The 27,180-nt window shown below is 40.9% G+C and overlaps 1 protein-coding gene and 1 pseudogene across 7 annotated transcripts in view; one reads left to right on the top strand and one right to left on the bottom strand.

Moving 5' to 3' along the window:
• The window catches only part of PPP2R2B (protein phosphatase 2 regulatory subunit Bbeta), a 383,456-nt gene that overhangs the window by 226,950 nt on the left and 129,326 nt on the right, over positions 1–27,180 (bottom strand). For 2 of the 7 annotated variants that reach the window (XM_006922957.1, XM_006922956.1), the window contains one exon: positions 11,802–11,995. The exons of 2 other annotated variants lie outside the window; for them this stretch is intronic. In XM_006922957.1, the coding sequence (XP_006923019.1) occupies positions 11,802–11,995 (194 nt within the window). Of the gene's footprint in view, positions 1–11,801; positions 12,713–27,180 lie in introns of those variants that run through there. 3 more of the 7 variants (XM_006922960.2, XM_006922955.1, XM_006922961.1) reach the window with 3 other exon arrangements.
• LOC102888451 lies at positions 3,203–3,435 on the top strand (annotated as a pseudogene).

Genomic DNA, 27,180 nt, shown 5'->3' with positions numbered 1-27,180 from the left:
TAAAATGAGCTGAGACTTCATTTTTTTTTTTTGACTCCCAAATATAATCCCAAAAGATTGCAGAAATGCAGACAGCCGATGTACTTTGAAAAGGGACCAAAAAATCAATCACTAAAAATATAACCCCAGTGATAGTTTATAAGATTCGAACTTTTCATTTACTTCAAATCATGCTCCCAATTTTTTAGAGAAGCTAGAGATGTCTGGAAGTCTAAAGCCAATGACAGAGTCAGGTTTGCTCAGATTTGCCTGGGTTCAAATCGCATTCAACCACATAGAGTATTAACAACAAAAAGGGTTAACATAGCTTTCAGAAATGTCAAATTTGAACCCCATGAGAGGCTAGGCCATTAAACAACCATGCTGGTTGTCACATTGGATGAATCATTCTTTGAAGTTACCTACTCACCAGTTTGAGGGAAATTAACATTTCTGGGTCATTAGGTTCCATGTACTTATCCACAAATGATGCCCTCAAACCAACATTTTATTTAATATAGGTGGGCAACTCAATCCCAGAGAATAAGCTCCTCACCCCTGTATGTAATGGCAGAGGCTGAGGAGAGAGCTTGCCTCCCTCTCAGACCAAGTAAAAGGACCTGGGGCTTTGGGGAAAGACAAGGGCAATGGGATCAAAGTTTCATGCTTACGTCTTTATGATTATTTTTTCTGATCTTCACCCCATGTTTCCTGATCTGAACTTAAACATTCTGAAAACCTGTGACAATGTGACTAGTCCTAATCTTCCAGCATTAGGTGACTGGTAAAGTTATGGTTTAACTATAAGAAGTCACAAAAAAATGTTCACGATATTGTGTTTTGGACAAAAACAAACAACAATAGATATAATACCATTTTACTTATAATTCCAGTAATCATCCATTACTTTCTCTTCCTCTCCCCGCTTCTCTAACACATGCATGCACACGCACACACACACACACGAACACACACACTGGAAGAAATACATCAAAAAGTGGTGTTTATATTTGGGGCCAGAGGCAAATCTGATTTTCTTTTTTACACCTGTCTTTATAGTCCAAGTTTTCGTTAGTGAACACATATTTTGTTTTCACATAGCTTCTTTTCCTATGTAGTATTTAACGAGATTTACATTCGTATTCTTATTTAATGTTTATGGTTATTTAATGTACATCTTCCCAATAGAATACAAGCTCTATGAGAGCAGGGTATATATCTGTTTGTTTCTATTTCATTGTACATCTGGGTCTTTTTTTTTTAGCTTGGTGCCTACCATATAGTTAAGTACTTTTAAAATGATTACTAAGTAAAAACTGGGGAACACTGCTTAGAAGAGGTATGGTTATGTGCAGGGATTCTAACAAGCTATAGAACAGTCAGGTTACATCTCTAGTCTCCCACTCATTTTCTCAATATACCGTCTCCCTTGCTCACGTTTGCCTCCTATCATCACACAAGACTCTGTTCTCCATTCAGAAAGCCTTTGCCACTCCTCTCCACCCGTCAGAATCCCACCGAGGCCCAGCTTTCCCCAGGAGTGGCTATTCCTGTTCATTTAAGCTTCCCTCTAGCACTTACTGCCACCACTCGCTTGGAAAAGAAACATTTTTTGAACTTCTACTAGATTCCAAACACTTTTATAGAACAGGGTGAGCAAACTACAGTCCACAAGCCACCACTGGATTTTGCAAATAGAGTTTTGCTAGAACACAGCCACGTCCACACGCTACAGTGGTGGAGTTGAGTAGTTGGGATGTAGACTGTATGGGTAGCGAAGCCTAAAATATTTACTATTTAGCTCTTTACAGGAAGTTTCTAGACCCCTGTTCTAGAACATTTATATACCTGTACAAAGGAGAGATAATACAGAATTTTTATCCTATTAGAAGGTTATTCATAGGGCAATATGCAATCCAAAATATCTAAGAGCTTTGTAAAAAATGTTGTAATATACCTAAATTTGTTTTAAGAAGGTATGTTTTTGAGTCACACATACCTGCATTCAAGTCATGAGTCTGCTAGTTGATTATACAAATTCTCTAAGCCTCAGTTTCATCATCAGTAAAATAGAAATCCATTCCCTGGCTTACTTAATAAACATGTTATATGTATTATTTGCCAGGCACTACCTAAGGAGATGCATAGACGATGGTGGAAAAGACCTGAAGGACTCACTTAATTCAGCTTTAATTGTAGATACTTCTGATGGTTGTTGTGAGGATTAAATGATATAGATACATATATTCATGTATCTGTGTATCTCATATATATACATCAATCTACAACAGCATACATACATATATACATAATACATAGTACATCTGTATAGTACAGGTAGAGTACTTAACCCAGTTCCTGGTACACAGCAAGCATTTCAGTATATGGTGGCTCTTCCTCCTAATCATAATTACAACAGAAGCTCTTTTAACAGACCTCTAAGTAGCTGACTTGCTAGATAAAAAAAATCCTTTCCATTCTCTCTGTAAAATGGGCCTATCGTATGCTCTATACTCACAACTAATTTAGCGGGCTAATCTCTGGTACACAGGCACACTCCTGCTTCTTCTGATTGAGTTGCATGTTTACTGAGAGTCAGTGTGTTTGTTCCCACATCTCTTGAAGCCAGCTGTACTTGTTATTTAATTAAATTTCATGGAAGGTGATGAAAAGAATGGCTTGAAAGAGAATGATTGTTTCATATGAAAACGAATTCAAATGTTTTCAAGAGATGATAAAGAATTGTTGAATTAAATGTGAGAAAGATTAAAGACTGGGGACAATCTTAAGAAGCTAGAAGGATCTATAGCAAGATTGCTTCTCAGGTATCTATGCTCTGACTCAGACTCAAGAAAAGCAAATTTAGACATGGTCTTTCTCATTTTGGGTGTGGTCTATGCAAGAAAAACATTATGACTCCCAATCGGCAGACACATACTCTAAGATCAAGCTTTGATTCTTCAATGCGCTCTTCATCAAAATTAGGCAATGATGTTTAAAATAGGTCTACCATGTTTTATAATTCTCTGCCTTAACTTTTCCAATTTACTGTCAGCTATTGGTCCCAAATGCATGGAGTAAGAGAGGGATTCTTTTGTATTTATTTAATTCTCACATATAAACAATCATGTTAGAAGGAGGCATGTTGCCTCATCACGGGCCGTATTTTTTAGGTAATAAGACAATCAAAGCCTTCTGGTGGTGATGACCTCCCCACAAGAACATGCCTCTCACAAAAGATCTCCTTCAGAGAAGAGGAATCACAATTAGAAGTGCCTAGTGAAGAGCCCCAGTTCCTACTTCATGAATGTGAAATGCCCAGGATGCTATAAAATCACCACCATCTTTAGCCATGCACCAACGCTAGTTTTGTGTGTTGTCTGCTCCACTGTCCTGTCAGCCTACAGGAGGAAAAGGCTTACAGAAAGATGCTCCTTCAGAAGGAAGCAGCACTAAAAGCACCGTGAACCAAGATGAGTAAGAAACCATCCCAATAAAACACATTTTAGATGCCAAAAAAATAAAGCAATCAGAGATATGGCATGATCTGTCTAGGCTGCAGAGCTAGTACTGCTGGAGGTGGGTCTAGAGCCAGGCGAGCTCTGATTCTACCACCTCAGCTACCTGGCGATTACAGAGAGGCAAACACAGCACTGACTCACATGGTGTGGCATAAGTGAAGTACATTTTGAGAAGGACGGAGTGTCATGTGCCCAAATAGATGGAAAGATGCTTGAGAACAAGAACTTATACTTTACTATAATCCCCAGCACAACCTACATAAAATCTCACAATAAATATGATAAATAGATTTCATTAGCATTGATAAATTTCCTACTTTGGAACGGAGGGAGAAATTGCAGCCTTCTTGATTTCTGAAAGAACCCAGTTCACATGGGGTTTATAACTCCTTCCATGGAGTATACACTAGCAAGGGAGAAATTCCATTGTGCCTGTCAGATCATGTCACTGAGAGCTCAGCCTCACTGATGGGCACATGCTTTTCCCTGTCAGTGTGGCAAGATGAGCAGCACCCTGCTCAGCAGATGGTTATTTGTTCCACCAGCCACCTTTGCTGCATCCCTGCTTCACTCCAGCCCAGGACAGTCTCCAGCATTCATGCTGCAAGGCAGCTCCTGCCAACAGCTTTGCCAAATGGCTCCTCTCAAAGTCATGGGCCGCCCAGACAGACTGGCTCCTCCATCTGCAGCAGCTTTTGGCAAAGAGAGGCTTCCCTTTCTGGCTCCACCTCTTGGCTGCACCAGAGCCTTCTTGCCAGAAGGATGATCTGACCCATCAGTAAGTACGGCCAGGCCTATAATTCTGGAGCCACTTAAAGCCTATGCCTGTGTCTCCCAGACTCACCCCTGAGCAAAACATCAGAACATACCAAGGAGATGTAGATGAACACAAATACAGACGTAGTGTGTCACAGAAACTTACAGCCAGAAAAAATCTATAGAGAGCATGCCTCCCCTCCCCCATCTCCAACCTCATTTTAGTAGATCAGGAAAGTGAAGCCCAGAGAGTAAAAGTGACAAATTATGGTGGCAGAACTGGGAATAATACCCACTTATAAGGTAATCCACATCACTGCTTAGAATACTGCGTTGCCTTCTAATTTTCCCTCCATCATTTCCAAAGTCTTGATAAAAATGGGACTCTTTGTATCGGTGCTGATTTGAAAGCATATTTCTTTATAAAATGAATAATCTTTGCTTTGCATCAACATCATGACTTTTGTTTTAAACAGGTGTGTCCATATACTACACTGAGAATATCTGCTGCAAAGTTTAGGGATATGGGCTTGACCATTAGACAAACCTGGAAGCGATTTCTGTTCTGCCACTTACTGTTGGGTAACCTTGGCCAAGGAATAATTCCTTCTGCTTCAACTTTCCACTGACAGGGATATAAGGACCATATCAATCTAGAGAGTTTTGAGGATTAAATGAGAAAAATCCTTTAAAGCCCAAAGTCTGTCGCTGGCACATAGTAAGCCCTCCACAACTGCCAGCAATCAATATTATTTATTATTAACACTCGAATCTGCAATAAATGGTTTTGGTATAGACAGTACTGTGCATATAAGTAGGTATGCCAAGTATTCTTATTTTCTCCATTAGGAAATTCAAGTTCATGAGTTTAAATGACTTATCCAAGGTTACTTAGAGAATAAATGCAGGACCAGAGAGTCCTTCTTGCCATTTTGCTAAGAAACTGGCTTTAAAGATATTTAAAAGCCAGGTGGTCAATTCAGCTCCCTCTCTGTGGGACCAAGACGAAGGTGCAGACACATGCACGGCCATACTGGGAAGAGGTGAACCAAGTGGATCAAGCAGCACTGAATGGGCACCACGCGATATATGCAGAGGGTAGAGCACAACCTGCATCTCCCTGCCCCTCTGAAATCTGACAAGAGGCAGCAAGAGTGGGCAAAGAGCGCATGCCTAGAGTCCAGGCAGTCACGGAGTCACGGGGTCCAACCTGGTTCCGCCACTAACAAGTATGTCCCCTTAACACGAGTTTCTTTGTATATCCAAATCTCAAAATTTCGTTTTCTGAAAAAATGGGGCTAATGCAATCATTCTCTCACGGCTGTGGAAGGCAATTCAAGGGGCAAACACATGAGAAACACTTAGGGAAAGGCCTGGAATACAGACAGTACTCAAGAAACCTTAGTTCTCTACCCCCAGCTAAGTGTCTAAATTGGACCCTTCGTTTCCTCGTAAATGCAAATGCCAGAGTCTGGGAATGTCAGTCTATAGCTGTGCTCTTTTCATGGCGCGTTACCAATATTTTGACAGGACTGGCCTAATATTATTCACCCCAGGTTCATTGGTACGTTTCTGACCAGCCCTCATAAAGGGCTTGGGATTGCCCCTGGGGACCTGAATGCTAATAATGAATACTTGCTAGTGATTTTCAATGCACTCTGGTTATTATGTTTAGTAGCAGAACACTTCCCATCCCCAGAAAGGTCATTTATAATAGTATAAGGCAGCTTCTGCCCACCTTCCATTTCACATTTTTCTGAGAACAGCAGAGAACTCAAATATTCATCCATATGCATTGGAAATACTATTCTGACCTGGCATTTGCATTCGAATATACCAGAGCAACTTCAGGAACTGCAAGGCAGCTCTCCATCATTATACCATCTCCGTTTATTTTTCCAGTGCCTTCCCAGAGCCTTCATATCAAAAGCCATTTTCATGTTCCTTCCCTGTTTAATTAATCATAGTTTCCCTCTTTCTTGAACATGTGTGTGGAGAAAGCAGGGACCTTTACTTCCTCACTCTTATTCTTGTGCCCCTAAGAAGCTATAACACTTCACAGATCGCACAGATCCCAAGTTTAGAGACCCTCTAAACTCAACCTACCCAAGACGGGACTCTTCTTATTCTATCTCATCGCTGAGAAATGGCCATATAGTGGTATTTGAATAATTTCAGTGTGTAGTTAATTATGCTTAGCAAAGGCCTACCCAAGACGGGACTCTTCTTATTCTATCTCATTGCTGAGAAATGGCCATGTAGTGTTATTTGAACAATTTCAGTTAATTATGCTTAGCAAGGCATTCATTGTGAGGTACTTTTTGTTACAATTTCTTTCTACCAAGCCAAGATCAATTTCCTTGTAATGTTTCAGTCATTGGCTCACCTTCTGCCCTGGGTGCTCTTCTCCTAGGCATCTAGTTTATTCACGGGGTTTTAAATACCTTTAATATGCTGGTGACGTCTCAGATTATATATCTAGTCCATACCTTTCTTCTGAGCTTCAGACCCAGATATCCTAGTGCTTACTTGAGAGTCTCACTGTGAGACTAGATATTTAACATGCCCCTCAAACTAATTAATTCCCAAAGTCTTTTTCCAGTTTCGGTGACATAGCCCATTATGCATCCATTCTTATGGCAAAACCCTGGGAGTCCTTGACGTAGTCTCCACCCGATTCTCTATTTCTACCCAATCTATCACACTAAGTAAATCCTATCCATTCTTCTTCACGATGTATCTCAAATCTATCAAATTCTCCCCATCTCTACTGCTGCCACCATCCTAGAGTCCAGCCATGGCCTCCTAAATATATCCCTGCTCTGCTTTCACTCCTGTCCACTTCTGGCCCAGCCTTATGACCCCCGCCCACACAGCAGCCGGGCCTGAGCTTTGAAAAAACAAACCTGATCACAGTTTCCCCCTGACCAAAATCCTTTAATGGCTTTTGATCCATCTTTGGATAAAGTCCAAACTCCTTATGGTCAACAAGGCTCAATGTGACCTGGTCCCTAAAGGCCACTCCAGTTTCACTTTCTAGCATTTTATTATGAAAAGTTCCAAAGAGATAAGCAAAGCTGAAAAAAAAAAATTACGGTGAATATCCAGTGACTACCACCTGGACTTTATCATTAACATTTTCTACTTGCTTTATCATATATCTACCATTTATCTATCCCTCTATTCTAGCCTTAAACTTTCTTATTTTTGGTGCATTCCAAAGTAAACTGCAGGCTCCAGTCTCGCTTTGGTCGCTCTTCCTCTTCCCTCCATTCCGGCCATAAGTATATCCTTCCCTTCCTTGAATCTGTCCAACTACTTTACATCTCTGGGCTTTGTACCTATTGTCCCTTCCACCTGAAATGCCTTTAACTCTTAATTCCTGACTTATCCTTTAGTTCTCAGATTAAACTTCCTCTGAGAGGCTTGTCTCTGAGGCCCCACTCTAAACTAGATCTGCCTTACATATGATCTCAGGGCACCTTATGCTTTTCCTGAATATCCCTTATCACAATTGGTAACTATATATTTATTTGCAAAATTATTGGTTTAGTGTCTACCTCCTCCACTAGACTGAAGGCTCCATGAGGACAGAGACCATATCTGTACTGGAACATACTGGAACACCTCTGCAGAAAGTCAGTTAACATTTGTTCAAGGAGTAAAGGCAGAATAAATCAATTACTAGAAGGAACTACATGGAATAAGTGAATTTGTTCTTCCTTTAATAGATACAAAGAATATGGGTTTTTAAAGGCCTCTGAGAAAAGACAAAACTTACTTATTGCCAGACTATAACCAGCAAGTACATTAATAAGGCAAATTAATAAATGGCAAGATCTGTGGCTCATGGCTGAGCCAGAAGGGACTGGTAGGTTGTAATGACCTCTCCTCCATCTCCACTAGCTCTTCCCCTCAAGTTTGGTCCAAATCAACACACCAAGGAAAAACAATGCTTGCTATGTAAATGCAGCATAAGCAATAACAACAGCTATAATGTATTGAGGGCATTTATTGAGGTCTGGCTTTATATCAGGTACCATCTTGAGTGCTTTCTCTGTATTAAATAATTTTTCCTGTAGCACAGGCTCTATTGTTATTCCTATTTTTACACCTAAGGAAACTGAGAACAGAGTAGTTGTTTTAAAACGTGTTATTTGACTTCCCCCTTCTAACCATATTGCCATTCCTATAAATTCCATCTGTATAGATTATTCTGTCTATGGCCCCATTTGTGAGTAGGAAGATTAATCTAGAAAACTCAGACTGCTCTAATGAAGAGGGTTCTAGTTGCTTCTAACAAGCTTAAAAATATAGAAAGAAATCCACATATAGATCAAATCTGAGAGATGAACTCTTGGTTAGGAAACTCACAGTTCCATATCTGAAAAGTCAATAAAACCATTGTGCCTTTGTTTTGTGGTTATTCCGACCCCACCCATGCTTTTCCTCATATATAACCAATATACATCGTGCAAAGAATTTTACCCTAGATGGGAATATAGTTTACACACAAAGATAAAACCATTGTGAACTTCCCCAGAACAGTAGCTCATGGTTATAGGAAAACGAGGCAGTGCGAATTTCCCAGTGAAAGAGCACAGCTTCGGACAGTCTCGAGTTTGAAGACAAGCTCTTCCCTTGACTGACTGTGACCTTGGCAGATTAGTAATATCTCTGGGCCTCTGTTGCTCAGTTTCCTTATTTAAAAATGGAAATAACACCACCCACTTAGCAGGGTTTGGATATATTAAAATGCTAAAAGCTCAGCGCAGTCTTGGAACATAGAAGATGCTCAAAGATGGTAATTTTAAAAAGGGAGGAAAGTTAGAGAAAAAAGTAGGGAAGGGTGGTAACTTTAATGCCCAGAATAAGAGTCACTGGAATGTCTTTAATAAATACACATCATGCATTTCTTTCCACAGAGAGGGAGGGAGGGAGGCAGACAGACACTTGGGATCTTGGGTAAAAGTGTCCTTTAGCATTTGCATTGCTCTTAGCTGGATGAACTTGCCTGCAGCTACCACTTACAATGCAAATTGAGCTTAGAGTCCTTCACACTAACTACACAGCAAAAACCTTTCAGCTTTAAATAGAATACTGCAGTGTGAAATGATCTGAGCCCAGGAAAGAAAAATTCAGAGATAAATGGGAAGATCGTGGCGGAAAATAATCTGACATTATCTGGGCAGGTACGAAAATACAGAAATATCAAAAGAGACAAAAAGAAAAGCAAAGTCTATAGAAGAACCTAGAAGCTAATTTCTCGGAAAGTTTAATAAAAAGGAAGAGAACTTTGAGGACAAACCCTCAATAAAATGGATTTTAACAAAGAATATTTTGATTGGGTGCTCTTTTAAGTTGTACTAGCACTTCTAAGGTATTCATCAGAAGAGAGACCCTTTCCTCTCTGGCCTGCATGAGAGCACAGATGTCCCTTAAAATAAATAGATTAAGACCATAGAGAACTTCCTGCTCTACCCAACGTCTGCTATAGACATTGTCTAAGTTCCGTTTTTTTTTTTTTTTTTTTCTTCTCAGACCCTCACCAAGATCAGATGAAGGAATCTGGAAACCTTCTGTGAAATAAAGGTTTGTTTAGTTTTGAGTCTTGGCGGGGAGTGGGGCGGTAGGGAAGAGGAGAGAGGGATAGATATCTGAAAGATTGATGTAGAAAGATTTTAGAAAGCTCTTTGCTGTAAACTCATGCCTCGTTTTTGACTTTATAAACCCAAATATTTTATCTGGAATCAGAGTTTACAAAAATTTCATAAAATAGGAACAAAGATTAGGTAGTATTTAGGGCCCAGAAAGTGATAAAGAATGCTGTTTTTAACTCATTTCTTCATTCTACAGATGATATTTCTACACACATGGGCTCAATTTACCCGTCTTCCCAGCTCAGTAACTTTCCTTTGCCTGCACTTGGACGCATAATGCAATATAGAAGAAAATAATGAAGGCAGCCCTCTCTGTTGTCACAAAAAGAAAGAAGTGTCCCCACAAAAAGTCAATAGACCCAAGGCCAACTTCTCTCTTGGATGACATGCTCAGACATAGAGCTAATCATATTCTACCTGGTAACTGAGTTGGTGACGAAGCACAAAGACTGAGAAAGAACATCTTAGAACCACGTTGTCATCACACAAATAAAAAGAATCAGCAAGTATGGTGTTTGGTATCGGTGAGGGACAAGCTGAACACATTAAAAGCCATCTCTGAGCCCCTGGAGGCCAGAGCTCATACGACTCTGCATAATCTGTCTAGCACCATGGACATAGTAGGCTTGCTGCTCTCCAATAATAATGATGAATGGAGAATATATTTTCAATAGTGCTGGGCATCTTTTCTATCTAAAACTTCCAGGGATGTTTATAGAAGATGATACCTTTACCCCCAAATTGTGTCTTTTAATTTCTTTCAGAGCTTGAACTCTTTTCCTCCTCTCACCTCATGTCCCTAGTAGTCTTGATTTGGTTAAATATTATCGAAATTTTAGCATCAAAGAATAAGAAATCTTAAATGAACACACCTTGCTACATTATCCTAAAGCACGTTCGCACACATTTTTCTCACGTGGATATGACAATGTGATAACGCAGCACTTTATATGAGTGGGCTACCAGTAGAAAATGAAAACAAAAATACAAAAGTTTGGTATTAAAAAAAAAAATGCCTCCACTCTTCACACACAAAAGGCAGAATGAGTTCCACCTGCTTACTTTCCCTGCCTGCCCGCCTGCCTGCCTGCCAGGCACTAAGGCTAATGTCAGAACAAGCCGGGAGGGAGGGAGAGGAGGAGAGAGAGGACAATTTCACCTCTTGGCACAGCTCGGCTTACTGAACCCTCTTGCTTTCTGCTGGCTGTTGATTCAGCAGAAACTACTGCTGCAGAATTCATAATGGTGATTTTTAAAGGCCCCACTGATCGCATTGCTTTCCCCACGTGTCAGACTCATTCGCTCGCCTCTGGAACACCGTTTCCCCAGCCACCTTTTCATTTCTTGCTAATGCACTTTCAAGGAGAGAGGGGCTCGCCCTTTTGCAAAGGGCCTTTTGGGGTTTCGATTGTCTGAGCAGGTAACCCGGCCGGAGTGATGAACCGGCAGGAAATGAAACCATGCCCTCCCTGCAGCCACTGAGAGACATCATCATTTCACTAAGGGAGGGGAGGACCCGCGGTCCTTCTGGGCCCCTTCCTTCCTCTCTCCCCTCGAGACCCCTGCAAACATCTTGGGGGGAAGGGTCATCTGCCTTCGGGGGGTCATTTTTTCCAATCCGGAGCCCCACCCCGAAAAGCCTAGTCCCCGAGGGCCATTTTAACTCCCTTAGGCGCCGGGTCCACCTGCTGCTGAACACCGGGTTTGCCTCGCGGAGCCCGGATGGATGTGGGGCGCACTGGCGGCCGCCCTGCGAGCGGAGCCCCCGCCCCAGCCCCGGGGCCCGGAGGAGTCTCCGCCACTGCGCGCCCAGCAGCCCGCGGAGCACAGCGATCCGCAACTTGCTCCGGGCCCCAGCGGCGGAATGCGGCGGGGCTGGCGTTACCTTCGGTCGCATAGCTGTGGTCGCGCAGGAAACTGTTGTTGATTTTGCGGGTATCAATGTCCTCCTCCATTGACAGCAGGTTTACTTGCGTGGGAACCAGAAGCCGGCAGACAAGTATCCATGATCCCTCCCCGCAGCCAGTCTCACAGGAGAGGGGGGCAGGGGAGCCAGTGGGACTGCACCATGGTCCGAGCCTGAGGAGACGGGGAGGCGGAGAGAAAAAAAATAAAAACCCGGCAATGGAGCTGTCACCTCCTCCACTCGGGATCTCCGAGGCTGCGGCGGCTCCTCCCGCGGTGCGCTCACTCCAGCTCCAATTCCCAGCGAGGATGCTGCGCCTGCCTCCGCTGCCTCCGGTGCCAAGATGCGCCGTGCCCCGAGGGGCTGGTCCCGCCCGCCGCCCCGGAGGCGCTCAGAAGCGTGGCTGGGGAGATGCCCAACAGGTTCCCCTCGTTGGCAGCCGCTCCGAAATGCAAAAAAGATCCCTCCTCCCCCTGGGAGAGCGGGCAGCCGCGACAAAATGGTGCCTTTCTGGACCTGAGCTGCAGTGGCGAGATGGCAGGGGCAGGATTCAGGCTGGCCCGGCCAGGGTGAGGGTGCTGGTCCCACGGGAGGGCGGCTCCCGCTGGCGGGGGCTAGGAAGCCGGCGGGGAGCTGGGCAGGTCGCTGCGGCCGGCGCCAGCGCACTCACCCTCACACCCACACGCGCGCACTCGCAGCTGCTGCTGCTGCTGCTGCTGCTGCAGGAGGCTGGAGGCGGCTGGTGCATTAAAGGCGAGGCTCCTCCCAACCGCGTCAGCAGCCCCAGGACTCTTCCCCAGCGGCGGCGGTGGCCGAGGCAGAGGCTGCGGCTGCTCTCTGCTGCAGTGGGGCGCACGCAGCCGCGAACCCGCACCTGGGCGGCAGGCAGCGAGCTTGCAGACTCACGTGAAAAGCATAGATGCACACTCCCAACCTCCCACCTCCTGAGCCACGCAGTTACTCTAGCACCCACAAGCCGCTAGCTCGCTGCCTTTTTCCGGACACCTGCGCTTCAGGACAGCAAAGAGAAGTGGGTTCCCTTGGGCAGGCAGGAAGCCTACATCCAGGTCTCTTTTGCTCCCCCTTATATGATGGATGCAGCCCCTTGATGAAGCTGAAGGGCAAGGCCTGGGGTTGCAAGCCTCAGAAAGAGAGGAGAGAATGGAAAGAGGGGTCAGCGCCTAGTTTAAGCCCTCTGTGCTGGGAACAGAGGGGGAAGAGGGGCCAGAACTTCTTTGCGATCGCATCTGACTTCATTCATAGTCATAAACATCTTCTAATTGTAGGCGTCTATGTCTACACAGGCAGTGGGAAGCAAAAGGCCGAGTTGTGAATCTAGTTAACCGCAGTCATTCTGAACAAGTCCACCTTCCCCTAGCCCTTTGCACTTTGTTTTGGACGAACTGCTGCAGGTCCCCTTGTAGGTTTTGCTTGTGAAGACAGGACACTTGCAGGACCCCCTTACATTTGCTGTCAACTTGGAAGGTACCTTGGAGCCCTGTGCCAGCTGAGAGCCACTGCTACCCACAGGAAGTTTCCAACATCCAATGAACACAAAAAAGAGGCCTGTCTTCCTACTTCAACTAGGAGAAAATATCAATTTCTCTACTCTCCCCAAATTGCAAATTCCATATTTGAAAGAAAAGTAGATCATTCGGTTATGAAACAGCCAAAATCATTTATGAAGCAAACCAAGTCACTAGGAAGTCGGTTTGGAAAAGAAATTGCCCCAGTTTCCTCTTGTAGAAGGGATTCATTTCAGTGGGTGTCACCGCAGGGAGAGACATCAGCAAATGTCTTGCTCAGTTAAGCTCCACAAGTTTAGCTAGATGAGCCCAGAGGGACCTGTGAGTTAATTATATACATACGATGCTTCGGCTAACACAATTTAGAAAGTATTTGAAGTTCAAAAAGATGGGAAAACAAGTCCTTAACTGAGGCTGGGAATTGCCTCTAGATTTCCATGAAGAATAGATGCTTCTAGCAGGTGGAAAATGGCATTACCCCCATCTCCAAAATGTGACTGGCATGTCTCTGCAAGAAGAGAGTAGGAATATTCTTGGCATAATGTTTTGAAGGTCAGCTTACAATAGATTCCACGTTATTCTCATCTGGTGGTTAAGTCTTACATGCTTGTTTGACTGTTTGTTCAAAATTCATATATAAAATTCCAGTAACAGATGAAGACTGGTGCAAGTTGATTTAATTCATTTCGGCACCTGTTGTCAAGCTGTTTCTTTCACATGATGAGCTGTATCTGTCAATGAGGTTCCTGTGGTCAGCTCATCTGTAGTTACTCAGTCTAGCTTCCCTTGCAGATCAGCATAATGGGGAATGAAGAGAGAGGGTGGAGGGGGAAAGTAGCTAAATTAATCTGAAAGTGGTGAGTAGATATCTTGCTTTCAGCTGAAATGAGCTTAGTTGTGACAGGAGACCTTGGAATAAATAGTATTTGGGAAATTCTCCCACTTATCTTCCTGGAATGTGAGCTAGATTGGAACAGAGCTGCATGATGAATCTGGAAGGCCTAGGCTCATTGGCCAGGCTATGCTTGAGGAATTTTCCACTGTAACCAATGGGAGGAGTAAATTTTCCCTTTCATGTTTCCTGAAAAATTCCTCCCACATTTATTCATTGGTACATGCACTTTTCCCCCTAAGACATAATTTCTGGATTAAGTAGATTCCAAAGTTTTTTTATTTTTCTACTGTGGACAACAGGAAACTAGGCCCTCTGCCTGAAACCAAGAAAAATATAAAGCTGTTGGCTTGGTGCTTTAATATGACGACGTGTAGTAAGAGAGGGAACGGAATGAAAGAAGCCCTGCCCAATCCAGCGGTGGCAAGGGGACGGAGAAGACTTGCTGACCTTCTTTCTATTCCTCCAACATGTCAGGTTCTTTGCTAAAGCTCTTGGCATTTGCACATGTCATTCCTGTGCCCCTTCCACGTGTTCTTGGCATTCTTCAGTATCTCGGCTGAACCGTTGGTACTTCATTGAGAAATTCCCTGAGCACACTGTAGTCCCTTCCTCTGATATTTTCTGTCTCTACATCTTCTACTTGGTCTTCATGGCATGTGGCATTTTGCAATTGCTGTTTACCTATTATCATCAATCATTTCCAATGCATCTCTGATATTAAGTTTCTAGCACTTATTAGGTGTGCAATTATATTTATTGAATGCAGATAAATATTTCTTGAATGAATGAGTAAATTACTGAACTTTTTCAGTGAGATTTAGATTCAATAGCTCTACCTTTATTAAAATGCTTGCAAAAAAAAAAAAAATAACCCACAAAAAACCCAACAAAACCTGTCGTGAGATAGTAATTTTTAGCTTGTAACTCCTGAAAAAAAAAAAAAAAAAACAACCCACAAAAAAACCCAACAAAACCTGTCGTGAGACAGTAATTTTTAGCTTGTAACTCCTATTCCTATTGAAAAAATTGTTCCTACCCATTCTTATACACATGGACACCAAAAATATTTACTGAACTTAATATATGTCATGAATTGTTCTACGTGCTGGGAATAGTTAAAAGAGTTCATTCTTTCACAGAACTTAAATTAGATGACCTGATTTTAATAACACGTACTTTCTTAGAAATACAACAAATGCATTTATAAATCAGTAACAAAAGCTATAGGTTACTATAGCATAATGTTAAGTGATATCGGGCAAAACTGATTTTTTGCCATTCATTATCGTGTACGTGAACAAGTCACAAGATCTCTTTGAGCCATGATTTTTCTTTGTTGTTGTTTTTTTATAATCCATAAATTAGGAGAACAGTATCTATTTCATGGAGTTATTGTGAGGATTAAAAGAGATAATGCTTAGAAAGAATACATTGCTTTTACTTGTTGAGTATTTACTGTCATCACCATCATCAATAGTGAACAAATATTTAAGCACCTACTATGTCAGCAGTCGCCAGGACAGGACTAGAGATCTAGCAACATCAGTCCATAAGATGTTTGGTCAGTCTCTGCCATCATGGAACTTAGTGTCTAATTTACAGTTTATGTAAAGGGGGCCTCAGGCTACAAAGGGGGCTGCAGGAGACACTGAAAGGCTGACCTAATTCAGGCTTGTGCTTTACATAGAAAAGGCCAATTACAAACACACGGTCTTCTTAAGTTACACAATTGAGCATGACAGCATGTGGACACATTCTTTTTTTATCACCCTTGGTGTGGTCCCCTTCCCCCAACACTCCCATATACCTTTACCCGAGTTAGGCTAGTGCTGCCTACCCTGGAACCTTTTAGGTCATCCTGTCCAATTAGCACATTAAATATCTACAATTTTATTAAAACCTTTGACCTAAGCCAGTCTGGAGATTCTTAATATAGGCTTTAAGTGTCAGACAGTCCTGGTTTGTGTCCCAGCTCAGGCATTTATGAATTTCATGACCTTTGGCAAGTAATTTAACATCTCTGAGCCTCTGTCTTTGCAAAATGGGAGAAAATAATAGGAATTACTTCATAGGCTTGTTGAGTGGCTTCAGGGACAATGTAAGGAAAGTGCTTAGCGCAGGCTTGGCTCATAGCCAGGCCTCAACTAACCGTTGGTTTCCATCCTAGTACTGGCCCATCTGCAGGGAAATGGGGAGACGCACTGCAAGTCTATCACTCATGTGAACAAAAATGACCCAGAAATTTGAGTTGCACTGCCTATCGGTTTGTCTTAACGAGCAGCTAAAAACTGGATGCATGAAATTTTACCATCTTGCAAAAAATCCCTTTGTAAGCAACAAAATCCTGTGCAAATGGGAGGAATTAGGATGATCTTCTCTTGAGTTTTGCATTTTGTGTGTGCAGAACTAACTAATCATGTTTCTCTGTCGAAGAATCCCTCTCTAGGATCACTAAGCATCAAATGCACAATTATTTCTGAGGTGGTTTATGTGCTAACTGCCCAGAGGACGACCTCTTGAATTTCTAGCAAGGTTTGCAGTTCTTTCTTGTGCATGTTGTAACATGTAATACCTCATGAGTGACCCTTTAACATGGCACTTAGACCAGGAAAAGAAAAGAAAACATCTCGCCCTTAAGATACTGTATTAATTTTAGACTCTGGACTTTTAATGGATTTCACCAAGTAAAATGTTCCTTCTATTATCCACGTAGAGCAGCTTATAAGAATACACAGTGGTGTGCTGGAGCTGATATGTACTGGCTGTTGAGAACCAACTGTGATGATTGTACGCATGTCTTTTCCTGTTCTGCTTTGAGTGACGTCGTGTTGGTAGCTTAAATCTGAATTTGCCATGGTGGGAGAGTTATAACATGAAAATGAAAATACAGAACCTATATAAATCAGGACTTTTTTTAGGACCTTTTTTTTGAGAGCTGATTGTTAAATGTTTACTAACACACCAGTCCAAACACATTACTTGGTGATACACCTTCCTACTCATCCTTGTTATCTGTACAAAGCTCTTTTGAATGTCTTGACATGAAGTCTCCCAGGCTGTGTCAAATTCCAGAGTGTTCCACCATCCAACCAAACTTCGGCCATAATGTTAAATCATTTGTAAAATCCTACCTTTGCCATGAAGCTTTCCCATGGCCATCAGAGGAAACCTGATGCCCTTGTTTGATTCCTTCCAGGCTGGATATGAAATCGCTATGGTAGACCTGTACATAATTGTCCCTATAAGGCTTCTAGGTCTGACAACGTGAGAAGTATTAGGTGTATGTCCACTCTCAGTGCATCATTCTTTTCTACTGTTCAAGCTCCATGGTCACCTTACTTTTGCCTTCAGCTTGCCTAAGTGTAAAACAAAATATCCACTGTGCCTGAGTTCACGGACAGCTCTCCTTCTTGTCTAGTCAGGACATTGATGCCGTGGGAGAAAAGGTACAAAAATTCAAGTGTCCAGATCAGATGGTGTAGGAGAAATTATCCTCCTGTACCTTTTTTTCCTTTTAATGGTTTTAGAATTAAATTTAGGCTGTCCTGCCCAAGTCAGTCTTAATTTGCATGATATCTGTCAGGTATAAGGTGAGGATTTATAAAACCAGTTTAGCAATATTGTCTAGTACCTGATTACATTTCTCAAAGTAAAATTTCAGAATAATTTCAACAGGACTGTGTATTGGAAAATGTTTTTCAAATTTCTTTAAAATGCACCAAACAATGACACTTTACAGAATTCATTCTAAGACAATCATGGATGTGGGCAAAAATTTAGCTATAAGGTTATTTCTCAGAGCACTATTAATAATCGTGAAAAACTGGAAACAACCCCAAATGTCCAACAATAGAACTAGCTAGGCAAATTATGGTGTGTTTATATAATAGTAAATTATTGAGACTTTGATATATTAGTAGCTAATATTTGTTGAGTATCTATTATGTACTAGGCACTGTGTAAAAGATTTTACTAGCAATATCTCATTTAATTCTAACAACAGCCCTTACAAGGTATTATTATTATCTCCATATTACTAAGGCTAATAGAGATAAACAATATACCCAAAGTCAACCAAATAGGACCCTGGTGCTCACGTGCTCTCATCCCCCACCCGTGTGTGTGTGTGTGTGTGTGTGTGTGTGTGTGTGTGTGTGTGTGTGTGTGTGTGTTGAGGTCACAACAGAATCTTTGGAGGTCTTTTTCCAAACCATCCACCACTAGATTCTGATTTGTCCCTCTTAGGAATGAATCTCCTCTTAGTTGAAAACCACTACTATTGTGCTGGCGAGCATGTGGCAAAATTGGAACCCTCGCGCACTACTTGTGGGATCGCATAACGGAGTTAGCCGCAACAGCAATTTCACTTCTAGGTATATACCCAAGAGAACTGAAAATACATATTCACACCAAAACTTGTAAACAGATAGTCACAGCAGCATTATTCCTAATAGCCCTAAAGGGGAAATAACCCAAATATCCATCATCCGATACATGGGTAAACAAAATGTAATATATCCATGGTATGATATGATACACACAAACATTAACATATCCATTGTATATTGTATCATTGTTATATCATGTATTATTCAGCTATAAAAAGTAATAAAGTACTGACACATGCTACAACATGGATGAACCTTAAAAACATTACACTAAGTGAAAGAAGCCAGTCACAGAGGACCATATATTGTGCGATTCCATCTTTGTGAAATGTTCACAGTGGGCAAATCCATAGAGACATAAAATAGATTAGTGGTTGCTAGGGGCTGGGGTGGGATGAATGGGAGTGACTGCTAATGAGTTTGGGATTTCTTTTCAGAATGATGAAAATGTTCTAAAATTAGATAATGGCAATAGCTGTGCAGCCCTGAATGTACTAAAAACCACTGAACTGTATATATAGAAAGGATGAATTTTTATGGTATAGTATCTCAATAAAGCTGTTATTAAAGATTTAAAAAATCACTGCTATCATAAGCCACAGTTACTTCTGGGAGTACAATATATGCTTCAGGTATAGTAGCTCAGAGAAAATTTAAAGGCATTTAAAGACAAGGATTGATGTTCATGTTACATTGTTAAATAGTCATAAAACAGTATATACTGACTGATCCCATTTTTTAATAAAAAAATATGTGTATGCCAGAAAGAATATATAAAAACTTTGCAGTGGTTATGCGTGGGTTTTTTTCATATTTTTGTCAAAGAAAATTTAGAACATGTATTATTTCTGTAGTAAAAAAATTTTGATTTTTTGAATGTCTGGGTACACTCTTTAGGATGAAACCTTGTATTGAAAAGATCAAAAGTCATTTTTTTCACACCAGGAAATTGAGAAACGTTGATATAAATGTATATGCTACTGAATGCATAGAATGCAATTACAAGCCACACTTGTAAATTTTTCAAGTTGCCACAAAAACAGATAAAAAGAAACAGATGAAATTACTTTTACTATTTTAAACAATAATTTTAAATTTTTTGAAAACAAAATAAAAAATATTTTATTTAATCCAATATATCAAAAATATTATAATATCAACATATAATCAATATGAAATTATTGATGATATATTTTACATTCTTTTTTTTTATGTCGTCTTTGTTTACAGCACCTCTTAAAACTAACCACTTGTACAGGACTCAATAACCACATGTGCCTAGTAGCTATAGCACAGAGGAACTATTTCAAAAAGTGTTATTTCATTTACCAGATGAGTTTATCAAATTCTTTCAAAGAGAAATGTCTTTCTGCTAAGGACTTGAACTAGATTGTAATGCTAAAACCAAACTAAGCAACATCAATCTGATGAACCTCATAATAGTTTAAAGTCATACAAACTGAATATGAAAATATACACATACCTCCATACATAATATCTCATACATAATAATAAACTCGAACTCAGTCTGCAGTTCCCCCTAAAACTAGTAAGCTGAATACATAGAATTAAAAAAAGACTGAAATTCTAGAAGTGCTAAGATACCACAGACAATACATAACAGATAGTGAGAAGGCTGTAATTCAGTCCCTGTCACAGTTACCACCCTACTGGGCCAACTGTTTAGTCCAACACTTGTGGTTCAGTTCCAGGTAGGAGAAGAAGCCAAGCAGCCAGATGTCAAGGCAAAAAAAAAAAAAATTTTTTTTTTTTTTCACTTCTGTGCATCTGGACTCTATTACAACCACTAAAGGTAGAGAAATTTAAAGGTACAGTTAGAAGAATCTGGCTGAGCACGATTTGTATTCTTTTAGATTGGATTAGAATTTTGGAGTAGAATTTCGTGGTCATGTGATCAATGGGTTAATTTCTGAGGACTCGTTGGATTAGATAACACCACTGCCTTTCCTGCACACATGTGAACAGTTTTGTGTGTGCAGCTGAGCACTTCCTTCTTCACTGATTCCCGGGCCCCACGCTCTCTTGATTCTCCTGCTACCTCAATGCATGCTCCTTCTCAGGCTCATTCGCTGGCTCCTCCTCATTGCTTTGACCTTTAAATGTACAAGCACCCTAGAGGTCAAAGGTCTCAGGCTTTTCTATCCACAGTCCCATCCAAGGTGACCTCATTCAGTCTCACGGCTTGCCACTCACATGAGGACAAAACCCATACTTGAATTTTGAGCACGAACCTCTCCTGACCTCTCAAATTAACATCACAGAGAGCGGACCTGACATGTTACCGGTCATCTATCTACCAGGCATCTCAGTCCCTAATGCCACCCCCACCATACCTGCTCCTTGGTTCCTGTTCCTTGACTCCTCTCTCATTCTCCACATCCTTCCAGTCCATCAGCAAATCCTGCCAGCTGTAACTTCAAAATACATCCAGAATCCAACTATTCCTCACCATCTTCGCAGCTACTATCTACCTATCATGCTCCAGCTACCATCCCATCTCTCCCCATGATGGTTGCAATAGACTCTAATCAGTGTATGATCCCTCCTCCCCCCACTACAGAATGGTTTCTATGCAGCAGGCAAAATGGTCCTTTTTAATGCAAATCATTCCATGTCACTTTTCTGCTCAAAGCCTTTTATTGGCTTCCTACACATTCAGAGTAAAACTTTCTTAAAATGCAGGAAAGATTTGGCTCTTGCTATAGCTCTGTCCTTATTTTTTTCCCCACTTCTCACCTGTAGCACCCCCAACTCATCTCAACGCCCGCCCCCCCTTCATACATAGACATAGTGGCATCCTTATTGTTTGTCAAACTTGCCAGGAAGAGCACTCCCATCCCAGGACCTTTGCATATGCTGTTCCCTCTGTCCTGAGGGTCTTCCTTCAGACAGCAGCAAAGGTCAGTGCTTCACCTCATTCAGGTATCTGCTTCAGTATTGACTTTTCTGAGCTGTCTTCCTTGCCCACTCTATATAAATAAAATAGCAGTTCTTCCTCCCAGTGCTCCTTATCCCTGCATAGCTACCTGACAGTATATATTTATTTGGTTTTGGTTGTTATGCCAGTAGAACAGAATTTCCAGGGGGACAGGAATGTCCTTGTTCCCTGCTCTAAATCTGGCACCTAGAACAGTGCCTGGCACCTATTGGTTACTCCGATGTATCTTTTGAAAAAATGAAAGAGAGTATACGTGTTTGCTTAATAATGGAGATGAATCAGGAAGGAATCTCAATTGACAATAAACCTAGGATGCTTGTGTAGCAAAGAAGTTGGTCTTGCCCCAAATGAAGTCTGGCCTTTGTCCTAGGCTTCTAGGTGGCAATTTATGTCATACCTGATGGCAATGTCTTTGTTTAGAGTGGGGGCTGCCCACACCAGAAAGACCATGTGATTTAAGACAGGGGAATTGGGTCATGTGGTATCAGCTGGTCTGGAGACGAAGTTTAATCAATCCTGCCTATGTAATGGAATTCAAAAAAACAAACAAAACAAAAAACAAAAAAAACAAAACCAAAAACCTCTGAATACCAGACTTGGATGAGTTTCCCTGGTTAGCAATACTCTACACACACTGTCACACATCAATGCCAGGAGAATAATATGTCCTGAGGACAATGAAAACTGTGATTTAAGAACTCCCCCAGACTCTGCCGTATGCATCTCTTCCTTTGGCTAACTTAAATCAGTATCCTTTCCCTGTGATAAGCTATAACCACGAGTATAATAGCTTTCTGTGAGTTCTGTGAGTCCTTGAGAGTTATTGAAATGGAGGGTAGTTTTGAAAGCCCTCAATTTTGGAGGTGTCAGGAGTAAGGACAGTCTTGGGAACTCTGCCCTTAAACTGTGCAGTCTGGCTAACACGCATCCATCAAGGCTCAAATTAAAAGGTGGCTTAGAGATCATGAGGTCTAGCCCATCATTTTGCTGATGAGGAAGCTGAAGCCTAGGGAAAATAACTGAGTTGCCTGGATCATCCCATTGATTTGTTGACAGACCCAGAGCACAAACCCTGGTGTCCTGGCTCCAATGCTCAGATCCCTCCTTGCAATGACTCTCCTCAACTTTTTCTTAAGAGAGTAAATAAAAAGTTACTGGACAATTAAAAATTTTAAAACATGACTTTTTCTTAAGAGGGTAAATAGAAAGTTATTGGACAATTAAGTTGGCTTACCACCCTGGCATTTCAAGGCCAGTGTCAAGGGGAGAAATGACTACTCATTTTCAAAAGTCATGGGGGGCCAGTCCTAGACAAGAGTGAGGGAACAGAGCGCCTCTTCATCTCCCTCATCTCTGCTTTTCCTGCCCTGAGGTGGGCCAGCTCGAGCTGCGGGAGTAGCTGCATCGACCCTCCTGACCTGTGGGTACAGCCTCAGAGTCCGGGAAGGAAGCATTTGTGATCACCGAGAAGCAGCAGAAATCCTCCCCTCCTTGCAACGCCACGTTCTGCCACTGTCTCCTTCTTTGGGAGGAAACTTTTAAGTACAGGCAGGCACCGTTGGAAGCCACAGGACATATCACACGGTAAACTGAGCCTGTTATGTGGGAAAACATTTTGACAAGTTCAAAGTACTATGGCAAGCAAGGCTGCCACTCTGGAGGTTACTATACTAGCGAGATAAGGTACAGAGGCCAGAATTCAAGAGCTAGATAGACCTTGAACTTGTCAGCAAGGCTGTATATATTTTAAAACTCAATAAATATTAATGGAATAAATGTAGAGTAAAAATAATTATATTAAACATCTCTCAAATAGAGACCTCTGTAATTTCCATTTGGCATCTCACAGCACTACAAGGGTGAACAAAGTATGATAACCAAAGTTTATGAATTTATATCTGAAAATTAGCTGATTAGTGACTTTAATATTTTAGGGTCACAGATCCTTTTGAGAATTCGATGAAGGTTTAGGACTCTCTCCCCAGAAAAAAACACAGTCTAAGAGTATTTCCTGCTTCCAAATGCTGCTCATTGTGTCTAATTCATGGACAGATAAAGGAAGGGGGAGGGTGGGATCAAAGAAATGTACAAAACTGGATGCAAGTGTAAAATTATAGTGTCACCACCTCCCATGCATATTTTTATATGGAGGATAAGAATAGCTATAACCTACATAGCACTTAATCGTAATGGTACAGGCCAGTAATGGTACCCGCCTTGCTAAGATGGGTCAGTAAAGTGTACCAGTCAAATGGCTAAAGGCATGACTTTTGAGAACCAAACTACTTGAGTTCGAATCTTGGCTCATATTTCCTAGCAGTATATTTTTGGGCAACTTTTTAAATCACTCTGTGCTTCAATTTCATTTCCAAAACACTGATAATAATAGTATCTACTTCAGAGGGTTGATGTAAACATTAAATGAATTAATATATCTAAAATGTTTATATATATAAATAGTCCATGGCATATAATACCGACCCAAGCAATGTTAGCTGTTGGTAGGAGGGGTTGCATACTGTCATTATATGCTCTGTTGTTGTCCACATGAATGACAGATTTATTTACTTTTCTAGTTTTCATCTTTGATTTGTTTGGGCAGATCTGTTTCTTCTCCCGCCCTTCCACTTTTTAAATTTTTTTAAAGCTAACTCGAATACATGGTTTCATTAAAAGGGAGTATGAAACTGTTCGTATCAGTGGGTTCCTAATAAAGGCATCTATTCATTCAACATTAAACATTTACTACCTGCCTACCATGTGCTTAGTACTAACCCTTTTAGGTGTTGGTCAAAATCTCAAAACTTGACTGCAGAGATAAATGCTAAAATCAGGACCTCTCCATCTAAACTGGAAGCTTTCAAGATCTCCCTCATTACCAAGCATTCCTTCACCTCTGGACTTTGTATGATAATTTCCTTTACCCGCAGGGGATACGTTCCTATGCCTGAAACTGAACACTATGTACATTATGTTTTTTCCTGTACACATACACCTTTTTACTTAAAGGAAGCACTTCTTATTGGCATATCTGAATTGTCAGCATTGCTACTCATGCACTTTGGTGCCATTGTTAAGTAAAATAAGGTGACTTGAATACAAGTACTGCCATACCATGACAGTTGGCCTGATGACCAAGACGGCTACTAAGTGACTAATGAGTAGGGAGCGTCTGTTGTGTGGAGATGCCGGACAAAGTGATGTCTCATGTCGCCATCGGATTCCCGGTGCCTAACACAGTGCTTGACACACAAAATAAAAGTTCGCTAAATGGATGCATCAATTAAAAACTCAGTTTCATCAGTGGTTTGTTGGTTTGTTTCAGACTGTATATACACTAGGGCTTGACAAGTAATAGTAGTTTGTTCCATGAAAGACTAGAACTGATTTTCTTTGCCTGGTTTATAATAAGCAGTTGTTAACCAGTATGGTTTAAGTAAATAAACTAAATTAATTTCTACAAATTTGCAACATTTGCATATTTCCACACTACCTTGTAACATGCTTCCCTTGAAATGAATGTGAATATCGTCAAAAGAACATTCTGCCCAGCTTCTGGACTCACCTTATTAGGCAAATGAGAAGTCGCAAACTCCATTTCCACCACAGGAAAGGACAACAGTGTTAACTCATGGATTTCATAATGTGCACATAATTGGGAGATGTCAAAACTTGTCATGTCATGGATTAATCAGTGATTCTTCAATAAGTAATTATTAAAATGGCAAAACAAACAATCCTGAGGAGTCATTACTGTTTGTCAATTCATTGGGCTAAATCATATTGACTAGGTGATGGCCTGGCTCAGTTTCCTAATACTCTCAGGGCTGAGCAACCCAGAATGGGCTTAAACAAAGGCAGAGACACTGAGAGACACTAAGGACAGCTACGTCTAGGACAGCCTTTGCCATATCTGCAAAGAAATGCTTTTTCCCCTATGTTTTTGTGAAGATGGAAAGCAATGACATTATAAAGGCTGTTTACTTCATAATTGAATCAGCTACCATTTGATGGGTACTTACTAACTGCTGGGCATTGTGTTTATTTTTTTTAATGTACAAATTACTTCTACCTCTTATGATTACCCCATAAGGGAAGGATTATAGTACCACTTATCATTGAGGCAATTGAGACTCAGAGATGTTAACTACCTTAGAGCAAGTAGAATAGGCAGATCCGGGTTTAAACCATTTTATTTGACTCTTAACCAACTATTTCGTAATGGTTCCATTTACATTTTCCCACGAAAGTTCTGTTCAAGGTCTTTTACCCAGTAAATGCATACTAAATATTCGTCAAAAGGACAAAGCTATAATTCCCATAATTCTTCAAAAAGAACACCTAAACAGTCACAAGAATGCTCTTTCTCTCAAAAAATTTATTCATTTTGAAGTGTCCTTTGATGGCGAGACTTATGAAACTAAAAAAATCCTTGGACTTTTTGTTGTTGAAAAAAATTTTAAATCCACTGCTGTGTTTTTTGGTGATTCACTTTTCTATTACTCAGAACATACTACACCTACACATGAAATAAAACTGAATATTCCAGAATTAAAAGGCATACGAAGGAGCTGTCAATATCTGAAAGCAGAGGAACTTGGTAGAACTGGGGAAAAGCGGGGGCTTGAACCAGGAAGATAACTTTTCTACTTTAAAACAAATTTCCAGAATATAGAAGTAGACCAGCTACAAGAGGCTGGCTTTGCCTCATAAGGAGGTAACGGTCCTCTTTGATTTAGGACAAGCAGAAAAAGAAAATTAATGGTAATAGTGAACTAAATATATATTTATCATCTCTTTTTCCCAAAAAACTCTTTAAAATGAGATCAAAGCAGTTGTGAAGAAAATTTAAGGACAGCCATTAAGCGAACTATGGATTTTATGTGCTTCTGGGAGAAAAAAAGTAGATAGATGGATGATGACAGATAAAGGGGAGAGATGAGACAGCCAAAGAGAGCACTCATCTACCCTGCAGAAACCTGGAGACGTTCAAGACTTAGAAACATCAAAAATAACATGAGATGGGGACTGAAAAATGGAGTAGGTATTAAAATGAAATTCATAGAGAGAAAAATCTATTTACCTGCCTTTCATTCCCACTGTTTACCTCCTCTCCCTACCCCACCCTTGGATGATACAATAGAAGGTTCTTCCCTTTGAAAAATTTAAATAGTCTGGGGTAGACTAATGTATGAGAATGGGAGTTGGGTTTCTAGTTTAAAGATTTCAAAATGCAAGATCATCTCTCTGCTTGCTTATTCTACTATGAAACCAGCCAGTGATAAGCCCTATTGATGTTCATTTGACTTTTCTATTGATTCGCCCTCACATATGACTGGGCAATGTAAGATTACCTAGATGATTGAGTAAAACCTACCATGTAAAAAAAAAAAAATAAGATAAACAAACTTAAAAACAAATACTAGAGAAACGAACAAATATAGTTTTAAGAATAAACAAATCCTAATTGGCACATGAAATATTTAAAAAGAGAATAAGTATATAATCGAGAAAAAGATACTATAAAAAGGAAGTAGAGAATAAGAAAAAACTCGTGAAATTCAAAAAATATGGCTAATTTGTTATTAAA

This window comes from Pteropus alecto, unplaced genomic scaffold (assembly GCF_000325575.1).
Source record: "Pteropus alecto unplaced genomic scaffold, ASM32557v1 scaffold78, whole genome shotgun sequence".
Classification (NCBI taxonomy): domain Eukaryota; kingdom Metazoa; phylum Chordata; class Mammalia; order Chiroptera; family Pteropodidae; genus Pteropus; species Pteropus alecto.
Note: the sequence above shows the minus strand (reverse complement) of the source record. Positions and strands in the feature narration are given on the sequence as shown.